Source organism: Psittacula echo (genome assembly GCF_963264785.1).
Source record: "Psittacula echo genome assembly, chromosome: Z".
Lineage (NCBI taxonomy): Eukaryota > Metazoa > Chordata > Aves > Psittaciformes > Psittacidae > Psittacula > Psittacula echo.
In genome coordinates this window covers 39,991,987-40,013,966 of record NC_137742.1, presented here as the reverse complement: position 1 = coordinate 40,013,966, position 21,980 = coordinate 39,991,987, and the positions used below count along the sequence as shown (strand labels likewise).

The following is a 21,980-nucleotide window of genomic DNA, read 5'->3' as shown; positions in this document are numbered from 1 at the left end:
CTTAGCAAAGACAGGTGCCACTAACACTACAGATATAAGGCATTTGCTTGGGCTTTGGCACAGTCCCTTATCAATTCTAATAGAATTAGAATATTTAAACTTTCTGAACACAGAGACTTGGATTTCTAACTGTATTGCAGCTTCAGTGTTTCTTTTTTCCTCAGCCAGTGTACTCCCCCACCTTTCTGGTGAAGTGAAATAGTTTTGAATTGCGCCTGCAATGCTTTGCATGTAGCAGCTGTAAACTATACAAGTGTAAACCACTTGTGGCTTAGAATTTAGAGCTGCAGCACTGTTTAAGTATTCAGTTGTTAAAAATCCTGTATGCTTTGTTGGAAGGAAAATCATACAGTATATGTGAGTCATCGGATTTCTTTTCTTCACTTGAAATAGCCTGAGGAAAATGGATGGTGCTGGGAATACGGATCAGGTTGTGAAACATCTTTCAGCATTTCTAGCATGCGGGAAAACAGGAAGAAGGGAAAGTACAAAGAGACTAAATCACTGTTCATTCAGTAGCCAGGGAGAAGGTCACAAGAATGTGAAAAATTTTATACTGTATGAAGTTCCATCAAAATGTTGATCTATTCATCCCTGTTGTTGCCTGAACACTACATGACAGCAAACAATATTACAGTTCCATTGTAAAGATGCCTTTCCTGTCCAGGTATTCAGTAGAGATCTTTTTCATGGCTGTCTGTGTCTTTATTTGTAGACATGGTGGCTGTTCTTCCATTAAACCTTGAAATTCTTAGATTGAATATACAGAGAGAGACATATTTAGAGGAAAACTGAGATAGAGGAAGTTACCATTTTGTAAATATAATGTTCTTGCAGCTAAAGGTATTCCAAATATAGCCATACTAGGAAGCAAGACTGTGCCCAAATACTATCTTTATCAGGTGGGTTCTAAGCTTCAATCATTTTAGTTATTATGAAGTCAGTTTAGTTTTGCTTGTTGATATTTAGTGTTTTTAAAGATAATTGGATTCATCATGGTCTTACATTGTTTTCCCTGTTAGCTATATATAGGTCTGTATAAAAATTATTATTCAACTGCTGTATACTGTAAAAGGAGTATGGATAGAGGTGCAGTAGTGATTGATAGGCTGATGCTGAAAGTGAAAGGCTGACCTGTACTTGTCATTTACTCTGGTGGATTTCCCTCAAACACTGTTTGAAGCAAAACTACTTTCTGTGGAAAATTTATTAACATTTTTGACTACTACTGTTTTGTTTTCTTTCCCTAGTGAATTCTTCATGCCAGGAATGGTTGATACACACATTCATGCTCCCCAGTATTCATTTGCTGGTACAAGAGTAGATCTACCTCTTCTGCAGTGGTTGACTACCTACACATTCCCAATAGAAGCCAAATACAAAGATAGTGACTTTGCAGAAGAAGTATACACCAGAGTTGTTGTAAGTACTGCAAATACAATTTACTGACTTGATGACATTCATATTTGTGAAATACATGTAAGTTTTCAGAAGGTCACTAGAAATAATGGAGCATGTTTTAATGTCATGAAAACTAGATAAAACCAACAGTAAAGCCACTGTTCTAATGCCAGCCAAGATTGTCCCCTACTAGTGCCAGTCTTGTTCTGTTGTTGCTGGTAAAACAGTTCATTTAATCCCATGGTTAACAACAAATTTATTTATCATCTTTTCTGATATCTGAGTGCAATGATCCATATTTAAGAATACTCTATGAGTATAGCCAGCAGGTGTAGAAATAACAAAGCATATTAAAAAATCCCCTGAATTAAAAATTGGAGGATATTTCCTTTTCTACACAGTTGTCTTCTGCAAAGGCCACATGAAAGAGAAGATGCTTCTCGCAGACAACAAATATGGGGTGCTTTGAAGTAATTAAAGAAGGTGTTTCTACATGTGAGGCCTTTGTAGCAGGATTGTCACTGCAGAGACTTTAGATGAAGTCTGTCAATGGTATTGTGGCACAAAGAGAGAGATTGTGTTTGAGCTAGGCTGGTTTTGAGCAATATAAAGGCTTTAAGGTCAAATTCCATTTGATGAGCAATAAGCAGGTATACTGATTCTGCAGCATACTGATTCTGTGCTTAAAGGAAATGTATCCTTTAATATGCGGACTGAAATATCTTCAACAGATTAAATGTTCTGGCCAGCATAATTTCGCTTGCATTTGTCTAAAACTGTTAGAAATAGGACTAAACCTGCAAGGAGCAGATATTGTTTCGTATGTATCTTTGTACTTTTGGAATTGTAATGAAAAACTAGTGAATTTTTCAAATCAAAATTCTGTTTCCAATAAAGATTTTCTACACTTTGTCAAAGAAACAAAGTAGGTGACATTTACCATATTTTACCTGGAACCTCCTGTGGTCCACTTTTAGGTAAGGAAATTCTTCAAGCTGATGATTTGGAAACAGAATGTTTTTAGGTTTAACTTAACAATGATGTTAGGAATCCAGAAGTAGAGAATCTTGGGGTTTAAAAGCTAAGAAAGACAAAAGTAGTTTGCCTCATTAATGACATTGTTATTTTTGAGACTCATTTTAGAAACCCTTAAAAACATATTTTTAACTATTTGCTTTAATTTGAATATTGTAAAGAAAAGAGAGCTTGCCTTCATGTTTGTAAAAAAATTAGCTCTAACCATTCTCAAAAGTTGTGTTGAATGTCCCGCCTTCTATCTCATTTAAAAATATTTAAAAGATTTCTCAAATTACATTGTAGCCAGAATCTGAAAATGTATTTAAACCCATATGACGGATGGGTAGTCAATAAGTCTCAAGTCTAGTCAAGTGAAGCTATAAATTTCATCATGACTTAATGTACCATTACATGGCTCTTCATTTACTGTTTATGTGCTCCCAAGGTAATATGAGCAGGTATCAACCAGCCTCTCCTTTCAAATGATATAATTTGATAATTGAATTACACTCTGAGCAGTTGTTCTCAGTTTACTTTTACCTTGAAGTTTATTCCTTTGTATTCAGGCATAACAAAGGGGTGTTATACATGAAAGTATGGATATTTTTACCAGCCACATCAGGTGACCAAACAAAAACCACTTCTTTTTCCCCAGAAGCCTTGCTTTGCTAGCATTAGGTAAACAGTGCTTCACTGTGAAAATTGGAGAGCCTTTCAAAACCATGAAAAAACATAAAAGACTGGTTGTATTTCTAAATATAAGTCAGAATTTATTTCCAGTTTGACTGAAGGAAATATAGAATGGTTTTTATGGGTTTAGCAATTGTGGAAGTCCTGTATAAATTTGGAAGTGGAGTTTTTTGTATTTATGAACGCTCAGACTTAAAAAAAGCTATTATGAAATTAAAAATCTATATTTTACTTTCTCAGTTCACTGCACAATTTCAAAATAACTTAATATCCTTGCAGTTTGTAATCAGACTGCCTGTTCTGCATTTTGGCAGCTTGACTATCTTTTTTCCAGACAGTTAAAACAGTTGATTTCTTTTTATAGAGACGAACTCTAAAGAATGGCACGACTACAGCTTGCTACTTTGCAACAATTTATACAGATACTTCTCTTCTTCTTGCTGAAATTATCGGTAAGGCTAACAGTGAGTTTTGAAGGGTATTGTGCAGACTGTATTAGTTGAAGAAACAGAGCTTAGGAGTTTTAGACTTGCTAGCAATCTCTCTTTCTACTAATGAATTTTTTTTTCTTTTGCTTATTTTATCTGTCATAGAATCATAGACTCATCGAACAGTTAGGATTAGAAAGGACCTTAAGATCATCTAGTTCCAACCTGCAACCCGTGGGCAGGGACAGCACACACTAAATGATGTCACCCAAGGCTCTGTTCAGCCTGGCCTTGAATACCGCCAGGGGTGGAGCATTCACCACTCTGGGTAACCTGTTGCAGTGCATCACCACCCTGACAGTAAAGAATTTCTTCCTTATATCTAACCTGATTAAAAGCCCCTCTCCAGCATCCTTATAGGCCCCCTTCAGATACTGGAAGGCTGCTATGAGGTCTCCACGCAGCCTTCTCTTCTCCAGGCTGAACAGACCCAACTTTCTCAGCCTGTCTTCATACAGGATATGCTCCAGTCCCCTGATCATCCTCGTGGCCCTCCTCTGGACTTGTTCCAACAGTTCCATGTCCTTTTTATGTTGAGGACACCAGAACTGCACACAATACTCCAAGTGAGGTCTCACGAGAGCAGAGTAGAGGGGCAGGATCACCTCCTTCGACCTGCTGGTCACGCTCCTTTTGATGCAGCCCAGGATACGGTTGGCTTTCTGGGCTGCGAGCACACACTGAAGCTGGCTCATGTTCAGTTTCTCATCAACGAACACCCCCAAGTCCTTCTCCGCAGGGCTGCTCTGAATCTCTTCTCTGCCCAACCTGTAGCTGTGCCTGGGATTGCCCCAAACCAGGTGTAGGACCTTGCACTTGGCTTGGCTGACCTTCATAAGGTTGGCATCAGGCCACCTCTCAAGCGTGTCGAGGTCCCTCTGGATGGCATCCCTTCCCTCCAGCGTATCAACTGAACCACACAGCTTGGTGTCATCAGCAAACTTGCTGAGGGAGCACTCAATCCCACTGTCCATGTCACTGACAAAGATGATGTAACAAAATCAGTTCCAACACCGACCCCTGAGGGACACCACTGCTCCAACTGGTCTCCAGTTGGACGTCGAGCCATTGACCACAACTCTTTGCGTGCAGCCATCCAGCCAGTTCTTTATCCAATGGGTGGTCCATCCATTGAATTTATGCCTCTCAGTTTAGAGACAAGGGTGTCGTGTGGGACAGTGTGGAATGCTTTGCACGATTCCAGGAAGATGACATCAACTGCTTTGCCCCATCAGTTCTATAGCTGTATTATAAAAGGCCACCAAATTGGTCAGGCAGGATTTCCCCTTAGTGAAGCTATGTTATTCACTTAACTGCTCCTAACCTACTGTTGTTTCTGCTAGTCTCTTCACTTCCAAATCAGCTGCTGGCAGAGCTTAAATTTGCTGGAGTTGCTCTTCAGCTGCAGTTTTCTGCTTTTTTAGCCTTTTGCTATTTGAGGATTAAAGGGCTGAATGACAAAAGGTGCAGTCAGTGCGTTTATTTCCTGATACTCTGAAGTTTCAGTTGAGAATCAACATGGAAAGTCTCCACTCTCAGAAACCATAACAATGGGAGTTGCATCAGGATCTTATCCCTCCCTTCTTGTTCACCAGCGCAAATATCTTGTTTGAAAGTGTTGTGATTCTTGCAGGATTTCTCAAGGCTCAGCCAGCTCCCATAGCAGAGCAATTTAATGAATATTTCAGTGTCCATCAAAAATTCCCTTTCTGATTTTGTATGAAACCCTGAAACTTTAAAGCTGTTGTATTCAACAGCTCAGAAAGTAAAAGTGGGCAAAAGAGATCTAGTTTACAAGTACATTTAAAAGCTTAGATTTGAACATTATATGCATTCCTTTTAAGTCTTATGCATGAGTTCCTAGTCTTAGTATGGATAAATCTTAAGAAAGGATGCTAGAAGTAGTGGTGGTAATTCTCTCCATCCAACTGCATGTAGGAGGCATGTGGGGAACTTCATTCCTTTCTCTTGAGAAGAAATGGTTTGCTGAGGTCTTTGTGCCTTTTCTCAGCTCGGGGTAATCTACTACAGCTACTGTACTTCGGTGTTTGTGTTTCTCATCCTGTACTTCAGAGCAGTCATCTTCATGAACAACCATTATGAATTCTGGTTGTGGTTAAACTACAGTAATCTCATCCTCAATTAGAACATTTAAAAATTTGAGTACTAGTGTGGAAGAATAATTATTTTTTTTTCCCCTCTCTTTCCTTTTTTAGCCTTAAGAGTCACAGGGATGGTCTCAACTTAAAGAAAGGAAAAGATAAATTCTGTTCATCTAAAATGAAACTTGCTGGGGTGGCAGTTGCTATTTTGATTTCAGTACAGGCTTTGATAGCAGTTTTTGAGAACAAATGAATCTGAGTTTTTATTCTTTTATGGATCTCACCAGATAAATTTGGTCAACGAGCATTTGTTGGAAAAGTCTGCATGGATATGAATGACAGTGTGCCACAATACAAAGAGACTACTGAAGACTCTGTCCAAGAGACAGAAAGGTGAGGTGATTAAATTGATGGCGTAACCTTTAGAAATAAGACTTTTCTTATCCATCTGAAAAGTGAATGTGAATCTGACTGAAGAACTTACAGGTGTGAATTTATTAGGAACAGGTTTTTTTCCTTCTGATGGCATTGCTTCCTACAGTTCTGGCAATTTCTGTGGTTGCCACACAGCCCAAGCAGTTTCTCTGTAGCTCTTCCGAAGAAAGGGAAAAGCTGCAGCTCTGGGGTTTGCAAAGAATATGTGTAGGTGGTTGTCTGTTTTCTGCTTTCTTTTTTCCCTTCACAGCTCTGTGTGTGGAGGTGATGTGACCTGATATGCGACGGTGGGGTGGCAATCAGTTCCTTCACTCCCCTTAACTTCTGATCTACTTCCTTCCCCCATTTAGGATAAGCTTTATTCAGATTGTAGGAGCCAGCTTTCATGTACCCCATTTCAAACATGCTGTGGTTCTTATCTTCTACAGCATAGCATCAGTGAAATTACTCTAACTTGCAGCTGACAGAATGAAAGATAATGAAATGAATGCAGTGTACATAGCAGAGGGGATCCAAGACTGGAGAATGGCAGCCTGCTATCTTAGGTTACCCTTATGTTTCACATCCATGCTCAGAAAATGCTTAAGAAGGCATACAGCATTTCTCATAGGACTATTTATTAACTTGTATAAATGTTTCAAGTATCATGCTGAGAGAGAATGATATTTGAAACAGTAATAACAGTAATATAATGGTCTTGCTACACTTGTGTGAAGTTGCTACCTGATTTTTACAAATCATGCTAGAAGAATGCAAGTAAAAGTTAGAAATGGTCATGGATTTCTAGCAGTGTTTATGTTTAAAGACATTTTAAAACATGTACTATTAATAATTTGCATTTTACTATATGCATTATATGCTGGTAATAGTTGTAGTCATCTGGAAAGAAGATGACCCATGTTCAAATCTGTTCTACTCTTACAGAAGACAGTGGTTTGAATCCAAGCTTCTTTCCTGAGAATGAAGTACATAAGCCAAAAAAGCATAGGGTATTTTAAGAAAGGTATTTCAGTTTTGAAACAATGTTGACACTGTTCAGAGAATGTAAAGAAGAATGAAAACAGCCATCTGTTTCAGGAGATTTTGCATTATCATCTGAAAGTTGTGCTTCGTGTTACAGTTTCTGCTCCAGTCAATCTTTTATTATTGTATCAGGTGAATCAATGGGAGGAGAGACAGACAGATGATATTTAATTCACATTACATTTTGGCTCTGACAGTCAGATGGTGGGCTCAAGCTTTTTCAGTCATTGTGGAGGTTGAGCTTAGGTTTCTCACTTGTAGCTGCTGATCTAGCACCACCTTCAGTGTTGTGAATCTAACCTCCAGCATTATTTTCTTTTTCATCAGAAGATATTTGACAAATTTGATTCAGTATTTATTGTGAAAAAAATTACAGGTTTTTCTAAATATAACTATGGCATAAAAATTCACAGAGATCCTCTCCACAAACTATCTCAAACAGGCTTCTGGAAATTATCTGCATACACTGTGCATATGGATTTTCAAAGAATTTCTTCCCTGCAAAGTCAGAGGAAGTTTTATTTGCTCATCTGCTTTATCTGTATTGACTGCTTGGGGTTTTTACTTAGAGGTCTCTGGGGAAGCTTCTTTTATTTAACAAAGTAAGTAAATCTATACTGTATTTTCTATAAGGTAGATATATATATGCTAACATTATTATAAGCATTTCCAGAAAAGCAAGGGTCCTGTAAGTGAATGAGGACATATGCAACTGCTGTAAGGGAGCACAAAATATTGCAGCATCTTTTAAAAACAGGATTTTAAATAATAGATTATGCTTAATGCTGTGATTTAGGTTCATGGACAATTTTTTTCTCTAATGTTGCAGCTGTAGCATATAATTATGTTTTCAATGAGTTTAACGTAACGTATTTGGTTTTCAGTGACAACTCAGAGCAATTACCACATGTCTAATGCTAATTACTGCAAATGAAAAAGATTCTGAATATTTAGGGTCAAATTCACAACTAGCATAATTTGGTGTAACTATCCTGACCTCACTGTATTTGCTTCTTTTTATTTAATCTGAGAATCTGGCTCAACTTTCTGTAAAAGATGTCTGAAATACTTAACAGGGTGTTTAAGTAGATATTGTCATAATTTATAGCACAGGTAATAGGTTTCTAACAGATTTTTTTCTGCCTTTTTCCAGGTTTGTTAAAGAACTACTGGAAAGGAAAGTAAGTAGAGTTCTTCTTTATTCACTTCTGTATTCAGGAAATTCCATGTAAATATATGAAATAGTTAATCCCTTTGACAAACACTGCTGACTTAGTGACAAGTCAATAAATATACACCTTTTTGTGTAGTAGTGAGATCTCATCAGTCTGAAAAATGTTCTGCTAGCCATGTTGTTGAGAAATGGATTTGTAGCAGTGTAAATTCAGTGGTGAGAGCACAGCAGAGTAATGTTCTGTGCTTCGACTTTAAAATATATTCAGCTTACTAGAAAGGAAAATTTTCTGGTGAAAGCCAGAGTCTCTCACTCTGTGGTGTATAAATAGACTGGTGAAAAGAAGTTCTCACCAGCAGAAATCAGTGTGCTTACACTACAGTTGCTAACCCATTACCAAATCAGTATCTTGGGTCAGCACGTCTTCCAATGTGTTTCTAAAGAAATTCAGGTTTACACTCCTGGGATGTAAATACAGAATTTACACTACATTCATATTACAGTCAGGGATACCTTTTGTATTAGCCTTTCTTTTTTCAATGGCTTAATTTGTTGATTTTTCGTGTCTCAAAATATTCAAGAACATAGACTTTCATGTCTAAATCATATGTATTACTAAATTGGCTAATCTAGGGAAGTCGTGATCTCCTTGTATCAGGAAGATGGTATAAGAAACTGCAAACCAAGTTATCATATACTGTCTTTTAATGCTGCCACATGCACAACTATTTCCTGTGACTGAAGGCAGACTTGTAACGCTGTTGTCTGTTTTTTTATGAAAATTTTAATCTGTAAATGCAAGGTGTAAGGTAAACATCTGTAGCTTTAGTCTTGGTGTCTTCTTCTCTACTGCACAACATATCTGTTGCCAACACTAATCTTCCTGTCTAGAAGTGTAGGGACAGTTTGTTGCTATAATGATTGGAGAAGATCTAGCAAGAACTCTTCAGTTTTGAATCATTGAATCTTTGATACTCACAGAAGTAGGACTCAGAAAAACATGTGATCATTCATTGCTTTGATTCTCTATTTCAATGGTGGAATTTCTAATAAAAATAAGTAAATGACTTTACAGTGTGAGTTGGCAAGGATGCAGTAAGCAATAAGCGATGGAGCAAAATATAATTGTTGTGTAAATGCTTGTATACTGATATGTAGAGGTAGAATCACTAATATGTCTTTTTAATATTTTCAGTATCCAAGGGTACAGCCTGTAATAACTCCCCGCTTTGGCCCGTCCTGCACAGAGGATTTGCTTCGTGCGCTTGGCGATTTAGCACAGGCTCGTGACCTCCATGTGCAGGTAACCTGCAAGAGCTCTGTATACAATTTAAATAGTTTGGATAGATAGCATACGGATCAGAGAGTTTTCATAATGCCAGGAAGATACTTAAATCACATTCTTACCTTGGGGTCTGTCTTTTACATTCCTCTGAGTTTATTAATGGTACTCCACAAGGACGCTGTGACCTGCACAGGAAATGAGAAAGCTCATAGGTGGGAGGATGCACAATTCACCAAGCCCTGGCACATGGTCACTAGAAGACCAGCATCTGGTACTGCAGGTTAGAACAACCCATGGGTTGCTAAACGTTGCTCTCCCCTAGTCCAAGGTTGCCACATCTGTGTCTGCCTTCTGCTGCTTCTGTGCAGACCACATTTCAGTAGATAAAAGAATTACTCATCTTTATATCTTATTTAACATTGTTAGCATTGCTGTAGGATTTTCTGTATGATGAAGTTCCTCTGTCTAATAAAGACAAATCCAAAAGTGTTCAGGTCTGTTGAAACTTTGAGATGTTTCTTTTTTGATTACACATTTCTAAGCGTATGCTGTTTTAAAGCTATCCTACATTAGGATTTTTTGTCATTACAAAGTGGGAATTTTGAAAATATATGCTCCAGTGGGAGTACAGGAGGATCAGATTTTTATTTCATCAGACCAGGAATTAATTAGCCATCTGAAGATACATGGAGCAGCTACCTGTATGTTGCCTTGATCCAAGGGTGCACCGTGTGATAGGCTGGTTTTCTCTTTTACCTCATAGTTATCTGTATTATTTTATTTATTATGTTGAAATTTGCCAAATACAAGTGGGCTATCTTGTCACCAAACTGCTGTGACGGACAATCAAGACATACCATCTCATTTCACTTTTAAAGAAACAAATGGAGGTTCTCCCCTGGGTCCCAAGGACCTCTCCAATAAAAAAAAAAAAGGAAAACCAAGGACTAGATCTAACTGTAGGCTTTACAAATACTACTTTCTGTTACTATATGTTTAGCACAGTAGGTTGCTCAGAAGGTTGTAATGCCAGGTTTAATGCTATTTGAAGCACTCATTCCTATATATTTTCTTATTGCAGAGTCACATAAGTGAAAATGAAGAAGAACTCAAACTTGTGGAGAACATGTTTCCTGACTACCAGAATTACACTGAATTATATGATAAAAACAAGCTGCTTACCAGCAAGGTAGCTGCATAAAAACTTCCACAGCATAGCTTAGATTTATGTAGACAATATGATGGTTAACTGTAGGTACCTGAAAAGTTTCTATTGTTTTTTCAAGGTCAGTGGCATCTGGTCAAATAGAAGGTGTCCCTGACATGGCATATGGGATTGAAACTAAATGAGCTTCAAGGTCCATTCCAACCCAAACTATTCTGTGATTCTATTGTCTAGGTTAAAGTAAATTAATTTTATGTTCTTTGTTGCACAGATGGTGGTCAAGTTATTGGAACTTTAGACAAGCTCACACTTTTCCTAATCATTTTAGGGTAGATGAACAATAAAGGTATTTTATGCTTCCTGATCCATTTTCCAAGGACTCCAAAAAGAATTGGGACAGTGGGGTTAGAAGAAAACTAGGTGAAGTTGGTATTGTAGGAGCTGGCAATTCTTGGGCAGTACCCAGTTGTTCTTATATTACAATATTCTTGCACGCTGGAAGATTTGTTCTATGGTGTAATGTAGGGCCAGCTTAATTTTTTGTCAGTTTCCTACAGAAAAGCAGCTCTTTGTGTTCTGTGTGTGAACCTCACACACAGACAGGTACACTTTACTGTTCTGACTTCAGAAGTGCTCTTACTGGCTGATTTTACCAAGTGCTGAGAGGCACAGTGCCCTGAAGAGTTGAAATTCATTAAGTCTTTATGTTGATGAGATAAATGAAAACAGATTTGATACCAGCCCCCATTTAAGTACAGGTTGGAGTGCCAGGAACTTATTAGTGCTTATTAGACAGTGGAGAGCCCATGCAAGAGTGAGTATGAACAGCTTAACTACAGTCAGAGTACCGAAACATCAGTCAAATTGATTTAAAATTTTAGGAAAGAATTTTCAGAGGCACAAAGGGCAGCTCGGAACTCCTTGACAGTTAGCTATTGAACTCTCATTTCTTTCTTTGAAATTGTACCCCAGTAAGTTACTTATTTACAGTCCATTTCATCTGAGAATTCAGTATGGACTACTTTAATATGTATACAGCATTAACTTTTGATCTCTCATGCAGTCCTGTGCTTGCTGATTTGTTGCGTTGGTATCCTAAAGAGAATATTAGCTCTGCAAAACAAGGCCTTAATTCTGTCAGACTTTTATATGCGTAACACTGAAATGTCACTGAAAATCAGGGTTGCCAGTGCTTTCAGGCATTCGATTAACACAAGCATAATAACAAAACTGCAGACATTTCCCCCTCCCCAACCACCAAAACTAAGGCAACAATATTTTTTTGTTGTTGCTGTTTTGAAAGTATGTTTTTCAGAGCTGTGGTGAAATATTTCCTTCTTTTTGAAAAAAAGTACAGATCAGCAGATACAGGTCAGCAGCTAATATGTACATCCTTAAGATGCGGCTATTCTGATCTCATTTTCAGTTACATTTGAGCTTGATAAGTAGGGAGATAGATAAGTAGGGAGTTAGATAAGTAGGGAGATAGCTAGAGTGCTATCAGGAGATGCTCAGTGGAAACAGGCCCTGTGCTGTTTTCATTGTTATTGGCAGATTGCAAGGCCTAACAGAGCTCTTGCTTTTCTTTTTGAGTAGGCATTTGGCATATGAGGTAATTCCAATTAGATTTGTCTAGAAATAATTGGTTTATGTCCTATTAAACGATACTATCCTATACTTCCGTCTTTTGTGTATACTGCTTGTGATCTTATTTTTAAAGTCAGTTATGCAGGCCAAGAAAGAAAAGCCATTAATCAGTTACATAAAAAGTTAGATTCTTTTAATTAAAGAATATTCCATATATATATATATATATATATGTGTATATATATGTGTGTGTGTGTATATATATTCCATTAATATTCCATGTATATGTATGCCTGGTGCAAACCTTTAGAGAGACACTGGGAAACATGCAAGAGTACATACATCTTCTGTTCTGTCTGATGTGTTCCTAGCCCCAGTACTTAAAATCTGTGTTAGCTGCAAAATATAAATTGTTAGATTACTGCAGCATTAGGGCAACTGGGAAATTCTTGCTTTTGTTCCTGGAAGCTTTTAGGTCACAGCAGTCACTGCAAGAGTCAGCACCCTATCTTCTTAGGTTAATAAATGAGAAAAAAAAAAGCTGAGAGACTGAATATGTCAGGCATACTGAAGTTAATGAGAGCTTCTCCCCTTACAAGAGCTTCATTTGAGCAGTGCATTAATTTCCCTTGGTGGTAACAAGTGTCCTTTTGGCTATTAAAGGCGATGCAGCAAAAATCACAGGCTCTGAAATAAATTCAATATTGAGTAAATTGGTGATTCTGTTTTTCTTTAGACAGTGATGGCTCATGCCTGTTATCTTTCTGAAGAAGAGCTGAAACTTTTTAGTCTTCGTGGAGCTGCAATTTCACATTGTCCCAATTCTAATTTTTCGTAAGTTAAGAAAGAGACTTGTACAATTAAATCAAGCTGTTGTTCACATAGTACCGTGAGTTCAGCCTGCTATTACACAGCTACTATATATTTTATATATATATGCTATATGTGTATGCTATTCTGTTCCACCAGAAGTGACATATTGGATTGGGCATGACCATTCGTGCTCCACTTCTGCATGGACCTGGACTGACTTGCGATCTTTCAACATAGTCATATAAATATCTATCTCTCTCTATATAAATAAATATTTATTTCTTTAATCTTTATTTCTTCTGACTGTTGTATCAATTGAAAATTCAGGCCATATGCCTTCCAAAATATGCAGATATTTTGAGGAAATGGGAATGTGCTATATAGTCTTTTTTCTATTAAGCAGAAATGAGATATTGTGTGGTACCCAGCCAGGATTCTGTACTAAGTATTAACAGTAATTTTGCTTATAACATAATCAATATCTTGTTTGTGTTGACTTACTGAAGCTCATGACATGACTTCCCATCTCCTGGAATGTATTTTACACCATATTTGGACTTTTTCACAGGTATGCTGAAAGTTTGTTTTCAGCAGATAGCTATAGAACTATGGGAGATTTTAACTGAGAAAAACTGCCTTTGTTTTAAATGTTTAAACCCCATCTTTCAGGTGTATGAGTGCAAATGTTCTGGCCCAGTTTAATAAACCAAATCTATTGCACACATTCTGATATCCTGTGTCATGAACAGCTCTGCAGCCCTACTCTTCCTGAACTATTTCTGCATGTTTCATGCAGAACACATTTCTTCTTCCAATCCAGGTTGCGCAGCGGTGTCTTAAATGTGCAAAAGGTCCTGAAAAACAATGTGAAACTTGGCCTTGGCACAGGTTAGTAGTGTACTGTAAAAATGGTTCCTTTTGGAAACCACTGGGGGATGCAAAAATGTGCCTACTTGTTTGTATTTAAAAGACAGTATGTCTCCAGCTTATGGACCTGCTTTTGTTTTTCCACTGCTTCTAGAGTAGTGAAGTCTAGAGTACTGAAATCTAGAGCTGGTTCTAAAAGTGTTTAAAAAGAAAACCAAAAATGAATGAGGAAAGTTCTCTTTGTGTTGTGAGAGTAAACAGGGCTTGAACAACAACTTTTCAGGTTTCTGATATTGTGTGTTGTGTTCTATTTACCTGACATCTGTGAGAGCACATTTATTAGGAGTTACACGTTCAGAGACAGTGCTTTGCAGTAAAACTTTCTGTGTTTAACACATCTGTTTATAACATTTAATTAAAGATCATAGAAGTTTAACCCAGAGACTTATTCCCAAAGCTTTTTTCTAAGAGTCTGCTCTCTTCTAGATGTTGCTGGTGGATATTCGTCTTCTATGCTTGATGCCATCAGAAAAACAATGATGGCATCCAGTAGCCTTCAGATCAATAAAGTTAGTGAAATGGGATTAAGTCTTGAAGAAGCTTTTCAACTAGCCACTCTGGGAGGAAGCCAAGGTAAGAAGAAATTTCTGTAGGATTCTTTTAGAGAACTACAGCCCTTCTTGATGTTAAGTCTCCCTCTCTTTAAAAGGTGGCTGAATTCACAGAATTTCTGGTGCCAGAGTGATGGCATCTAAAATGGCATCTGGGGAGAGAGATCCTTCAGTCTCTCATACCCTTACTAGGCTCATTGCAGAGGAGTATTCATATTGATGTTGAGAGTTTAACAATAGAATCTTAATGATTTTTATGGGCTGTACATTTTCTTTGCAGAGATCCTCAGACTTCTTAATCATCAGTGCTAGTGCGTTTATCACACACACAATTGGAAATTTGTTTTCTCAGCAACCAGCACTGAGAGAAGATGTGCAATTACTGTACAATCATGAATCCTGTTTGTCATTGGTTTCTAATTTTGTTTCTGTTTTTGTAACTCTCAGTGAGGCAGTTCATCACTGTCTTTCCAGCAAATCAAAACATCGTGCAAATCACTCCTCAGTCAGAGAAAAGCACAAAGTTTAAGCAGGATATGCAAAAATATTTTTTAAGGTATAACTACACCTGCAGAATATACTCATATAGTGTATGTCATATAGTATATCAGTTATTTTGGTTCACTGGCATATTTTGCCATGGTCATATGCAGATACTGGTTTATACAATTAGCAAAGTTTTAGCAGAACTTGTATGATTTACCAGAGAGCAAATCCACACATAAGTAAAAATTTAACACCATTTCAGATAGCAAAAATGAGCTAACTGCTAAAGAGCTGGTTCTAAGTCTTCCTGTAGTTGTTGGAAAACACCGTTATGAACTATTAATGGAAGTCTGAAAGAGATAATGAAAATATCATCAAACAGGTCTTCTCAGGACTGCATTTGAATTTCTAGAGGGTATAATGGGGAAAGAAAGAAGACAGAAAACAGGCAGGGGACAAAAAAGGAGAGGGTTTGGGTTTTTTTTTCACAGTATCTACTGTTCTCATGAAAGATGGGAGTAAATTAGCTGAGATATGGAAGGGAATATTTGTTAAAATCCCAAGCTCGCACATGCTTTCCCTTCCCAGCTACTCTTGCTCTTGTTTTATCTGGGTTCCTAGGTTTACTTAGTAGTCTGATTATTTTTTATACTGATTTTGAGCTGGTTTTTACTTACTGAATCACTTTCGAGGACGGAATAAAAACCATTCATACAACCTTCCAGTAGCCTGGACAGGTATGGTTAGCAGAGATTTAAATGAGCGGTTACTTGCGTTGCGGGTCTTTGTTTTGCCGAGACTCCTAAGCATTTATCACCCCCTCGTGTTTAATTTAAAAATTGCAGTCTGCTCGCAAGCCTTACTTTTTGTAATATATGAGATCATTTTTCGTTGAAACTGGTAGGTAGTCAAAATATTTCACCATTTGCAGGAGTTTAACCATTTTTAAAGTACTGTGAAGTTCCTGCCACACACAAACTTCACTGGAGGCTGAAGTCCTTTTGTTGGAGAGGAGCAATCTGAAAACAAATGAACAAATTATTTGCAGATATTATCCCCTTTGATCTCAGTTTAACTCAGGAGTATTGGAGAAGTTGAGTTACACATATACTTTGTCCAATTTATAACTATCTTAAGTAATTTCCAAGAAGACACAGAGGCATCTTTTTAGGTATTTCAAGCACTTGCTGCTGAAGATGAAACTAGATTTTTAGTGCTTATGGACCTGAGAACCAGAGGTTGTAATAAAGCTTTGAAATAACAAGCCTTACAGGTGGGTATGAGACTTTGGATCTGGCTATGATTATTTTTCCACACCATATTGTTCTTTATTCCTGGCAATTACCTTAAGTTGTTCTCTCTGCACACCTCTGTTATTATCATCTTGTTATACGTAACTATTATAATAGGTATATACAAACTGTCAAAGCTACTTAAGCTGTTTAAACAATTAAATCTAATACTGTCTTAGCAAGGTCAGTAGTATTATATACTTTAATCTTTCTGTGACTTCATTTTATTACCCCTGTTGGAGCTTTAATGCTTTTGCAATGTAAACAATTATCGTTACCCTTTAAACTGATAGTGTTCTATACATAACATCTGCAATGACACAAAAATCAATGGAGTACATTCAAAGAACAAAAATCAAAAGAGGGTTTCAAACTGCTTTTCAGATTTCTTTTACCCTTTAAATATGCCCTTCAGAAATTCACCAAAATACACTTTTTTGTTTTTACTGAGAGGTTACTCAGATGCTAATGTACTTACTGTTGAATTTGCTTTCATGTTTTTCATTGTATTCATCTAAATTCTTGTCATTTTTCTTACGAACACCTCAAGTAAATTTCCAGGTGCTTCCAGATGGTAGAAAGAGGTTTGTGTTGAAGATCTCTTCTATTTTCATCCTCAGCTCTAGGACTAGATGACGTGATTGGCAACTTTGAGGTTGGCAAAGAATTTGATGCACTGCTAATCAACACGAAGGCTTCAGACAGCCCTTTTGACTTGTTCTCTGCTGATAATTTTGAGGTAATCGGAACAGGATTAATGATCACAAAAATTACCAGTAAGGATGTGGGGAAGATCTGTGGTACAGCCAGAATAAATCTCTTGGGAGTTATTCAAATAACAGGAATCAGGTGTAATATACCACTACTGTCTGTATTCAGCAAAGAAGGGCGGTGGTTATTTCATTGTTTGTGTTTGGTTTTTGGTCTTGGGGTTTTTTTACAACCTTGCTGTCCTCAGTGACTGTCCCATATCCCCATGAGCAAAAATGCATGTAACATTTTAAAACGCAGGCTTATTTAGCCCAAGCTGATTATTTGCAGTGACAGATGGCAGCCGAGAAAAAGCAATTTAGTTTTAGTTAACGCTTCGAGTTCATCAAAAATGGCCACCTGTTACTAGATAAAGACTAGGTTACCTTGACTGCGCTGCTGTTGTAAACTGAAGAAAGAACTCGAGACAGCTTATTTGAGTTGAAAGCACAGTTTTTATGCAAACATGTAAGAAGTATTGACATTATGCAATAGGGACATTTCATGCAAAATCCTTTATGATTCGAAAAGGTAATTATCAACTTGAATTTAGTGATGCGTCCAGACTCCCAGTTGCTGTCTCTGTTCTGAATGTCACTGTTTACTTAGATATGTCGAAGGAAGTGATCCTGCCCCTCTACTCTGCTCTTGTGAGACTTCACTTGGAGTATTGTGTGCAGTTCTGGTGTCCTCAACATAAAAAGGACATGGAACTGTTGGAACAAGTCCAGAGGAGGGCCACGAGGATGATCAGGGGGCTGGAGCACCTCCCGTATGAAGACAGGCTGAGAAAGTTGGGGTTGTTCAGGCTGGAGAAGAGAAGGCTGCGTGGAGACCTCATAGCAGCCTTCCAGTATCTGAAGGGGGCCTAGAAGGAGGACTGGGGAGGGACTCTTCATTAGCGACTGTAGTGATAGGACAAGGGGTAGCAGTTAGAATTTAAACAGGGGAAGTTTAGGTTGAATATAAGGAGGAAGTTCTTTACTGTGAGGGTGGTGAGGCACTGGAATGGGTTGCCCAAGGAAGTTGTGAATGCTCCATCCCTAGCAGTGTTGAAGGCCGGTTTGGACAGAGCCTTGGGTGACATGGTTGAGTGGGAAGTGTCCCTTCCCATGGCAGGGGGGGTTGGAACTAGATGATCTTAAGGTCCTTTCCCACCCAAATCATTCTATGATTCTATGTGGGCATAAGTGGTAAGGTGGCTGTTCCTTAGTCTGTTTAAACCACAATAATATGGATTGGATTAAATTAAATTCTTTAAACCTTCTTCCTAATTCAAATAATTCTGGAAAAAATATTTTCGAGTTTAAGTCTAAACAGTTTTAGATAACAATTCTTGAGACTTTAAGAATACATAAGATTTTCTCTTATTTTTCAATAAGCAAATGAATTTGAGAACTCTTAAGAAATAGGAAGGGGAGGTACCATGTTTTAGGCATGTATTTGTTTATACTGTCAAACTTGTGCAGTGTTTCATTCCCAAGACATGCAGCCTCTTTACTGAAAGTTGCTTATGAGGAAACATGCAAGTTAAGTTTTGGTTTACTGCTAGTAGAAATATTATGGGAAACTATTTATATCAGTTCTTTCAACCTTCAAATAATTATGATATAGGATAGCAGATATGCTTTCTGAATTTGGTTTTCTCACACTTTTTTTAGGACACTCTCCAGAAGTTCCTGTATCTAGGTATGTTCTGAATCTCTGCCCACATAAAATTGTCTTCTTGTTTCCTATATAAAAAATTGTCAAAATTAATGCTAAGGTTATTAATGAACTTATTTATATATCATTAAATATACATTTGTTTTCAGTGATTAAATATAGTTATTTACAATGTGTATAAACATTAATGTCGCTATTGGTATTTATTTGCATAAAACACTTATTTACTTTTCTTTATTAATGTTTGTTTATAAATACTGAGTAAGAATTGAGTGGTTTAACTTTTGTTCTTTGGGACATAGTCGGTTTAGCATGATCAGATGAACTTTGTAATATTTATTACCGCACCTATATTTATGTACAGTATGAGCTAAATCGTATTTCACAATAAAATAACACTGACATGCTAATCACCAGTTCAGAACCAGTTCAGCTCAGAAGGACTTCTGCAGACCAGTTACCATTGTGGATTTTTTCACTCCCCCCCCAAAAAAAAGATGGCCTTTAAAACACAGAAAACCCAACCCAAACAGTTCTACCCTGCTAAGAGAACAGATACTCTTTATACGGCATTGTATGGAACAAGAGCTACACTGCCTGTTATGTTGTTATGAAGAGATAACTGGTGTTAGTTCTGGCCGTGTTTGCGTCATTCTCAATTCAACTTTTGCCTTTTCAAGAAAATGGCTGAGGCAATCCAGCTTTACTGCTGCCTGGTACCTAAATTAGTTCAGATGCAACAACATGAATTCTGTACAGATAAATAATGTTTTCAGGGTTTGAATCTATTAAATATATAGAAAGCCCATGTCACACAGTAGCAGCTGAATGCTGTGTTTATTTCTGAAAAAAAGCACGGGTAGTTTAAACATCCATTGATCTTTGTGGTAGCCCTGACCATTTTTCTCCAAATAAACTTTCACAGTCCTAGGAAACAGTCACTGCAAATGATGTACTCCAAAACTCATTTATGGATTGCATAATTTTCATTAATTAAATCATTGCATAGATTTAAGTGCAAATCTCTGTTTTGACGATGTTATTTCAGGTGACGATCGGAATATTTCTGAAGTGTATGTGGCTGGAAGACAAGTGGTTCCTTTTTCAAGTTCAGTATAAATCCATTTGCCTTTTCCAAAATTCTCTGCTGATCACTCTGCATCTGATTTGGAATAGACTGATTAAACACAGTGCCTGACCATCAGGAACAACACCTCATTTTTGTTTAATGTTTTAAAACTTGCAAACACTAAAATTTTGTTAGACCTTCCAAGAATTACTTTACCAAAATTGTCTTAGTTCTAGAGGAAAAGAATATTTAAATTTCTGTGTAAAATAGCATGTGTGCATAGATAAGGGATTTGGTAAATACCTTAATTAAAGAGGGCACCTGCTATTCCTTTTTATAATAGTGTAGGAAGCATTATGAAGAGCAGTGAGACTATCATTGTCTATAATGCATCTGAATTAAAAAAATAGAAGCCAGTGCTAGTAAATTGATTTTTCAGATAATGAATATAATGGAAGAATTCCATTTCTATAATATTATATTATTTCCAAATATGGTAAAACCAGTGGCATTTGGGGGCATTTAGAACATTTTTCAGTTTTCTTTAGGAGCTTATTTTTTAAGGGAAATTAGATCAGAAGTATGTATTCATAAAAAAATAAGGGTCCTTATTATTAAAAGAGCTCCAATTTGTCATTTCTAGTCAGACAGAAGAGAATTAGTGGAAGAACCAGAAGAAATGGGGCATTAGTTGTAGAGACTTGGCCTGTGGGAATGGGAGGGCTGCATTGTTCTGTGATACCATCAGCTGAAAAATGCATTTCCACAGAATTTGTTCCTAGGTCTAGAACTGGTCAGCCAGACCTTCCACCTACTCTGTTGCAATCATTTCATCAGAGTGACAGCTGAATGAAACCTGTATTAATTTAGAAGCAGGCATTAAGATACTTGAGCCGCTATTCAATGGCAAACAAATTATGATGTTTTTCTGGACTAAAGATAGTGCTTCATCTAATTCAGCTTCCTGCGGAACCTTCTAAAGGTCATTTGCTCCTGACTGTTCAGACAGAAGGAGCCCCTTCTTTCTGTAAAGGAAGTGAGTGAGTTTTTAAAAAGCCCAAGAGAAACAGGGTATTTCTGGCCGTTACCATCTTTGACTTGAGGTGGAAATTGTCACTGGACAACATAGCTCAGCTTTAATGTGCTCTTTGGTTTCTTTCAAGCAGCCATAATTCCAGCCCTGAACAGTTCCAGGTAAAAAATGTGCCCTTTTTATATTGGGAATCTGTGTGACTTCCTTTTGTTTAAAAAAGCATATCTCACTATTTTTTATCAGAGACATCTTTTCTTTTTTTTCCTGAAATTAGTTTGAGAGGGGATTGCTTCTTGTTTGTTTATTATGTTTTTGCAAGACAAAAGATATAAGCTTTAATTTCAGTGTCAGTAGAGACAATATTGTGTTGAGTTACTACAAATATGTGTGGAATATTGTTTTATGGCCTGCTTCAAACTCCTTTGATTTCACTAAGCTTTCTTTCATGCTATTATCTCACTGTATGGGGATATAAAGGCACAGGACTTCCCTGTGTTCACAGAACAAGGGAGGTCACTGCACCAAAGTTTCATTTCATGTCTACTTCTGAGAGAGTACTTGACCCAACATCACTTACAACTTTCTGAGAGTAAAAGCATATTCAGAGCTTCGGTACCATTATGGTTACATCTACATGAGCCAGTATGGCATCAAGTGGAAGTGTAAGAGCTGTTTTGGGCACTTAAAGCAGCACAGTGTGGTTTTTTTTTTTGCCATAGCCAATTAGCCCTACTGACCAGCAGGAGATAAGGGCTTTTAGGCACCACTGGGATGCAGCTATGCGGCTTGCTCCTGGAGAGTTAGCTCGGGTATCTTCACAGGGCGCTGTGCTTTGCATGCACTTGCGAAGGTGCAGCCTTCATATCCATTATGATCAATGAGATTCCTAAGGCTTTAGGAGTCAAGATTTGGGGATTAAGATTTCCACATTCCATCAGAGTGTTTTCTTAACCACTTTGTTTTTCATGTGTCCCAATCACCTACACAGTAGCACACATGCTTGGCAAATACAATTGTCAGCTCTTTA

The 21,980-nt window shown here is 37.4% G+C and overlaps 1 protein-coding gene across 1 annotated transcript; it reads left to right on the top strand.

Annotated features, from left to right (window-relative positions):
• The first annotated feature begins 1,250 nt into the window (after positions 1–1,250).
• On the top strand, positions 1,251–19,983 carry GDA (guanine deaminase). The gene is made up of 12 exons (XM_080637977.1): positions 1,251–1,422; positions 3,473–3,560; positions 5,986–6,091; positions 8,310–8,337; positions 9,526–9,633; positions 10,697–10,804; positions 13,104–13,201; positions 14,001–14,068; positions 14,534–14,680; positions 17,057–17,175; positions 18,848–18,875; positions 19,900–19,983. Exons 1-12 carry the CDS (start codon positions 1,261–1,263, stop codon positions 19,968–19,970), a joined length of 1,131 nt encoding a protein of 376 aa, XP_080494103.1. The 5' UTR covers positions 1,251–1,260; the 3' UTR covers positions 19,971–19,983.
• The last annotated feature ends 1,997 nt before the right edge of the window (positions 19,984–21,980 follow it).

Coding starts and splice junctions, on each gene's coding strand:
- GDA (XM_080637977.1), top strand. CDS start 1,261: ATGCCAGGAATGGTTGATACACACATTCATGCTCCCCAGTATTCATTT. Junction 8,338..9,525: donor AAGAACTACTGGAAAGGAAA/GTAAGTAGAGTT, acceptor TAATATTTTCAG/TATCCAAGGGTACAGCCTGT. Junction 10,805..13,103: donor ACAAGCTGCTTACCAGCAAG/GTAGCTGCATAA, acceptor GTTTTTCTTTAG/ACAGTGATGGCTCATGCCTG.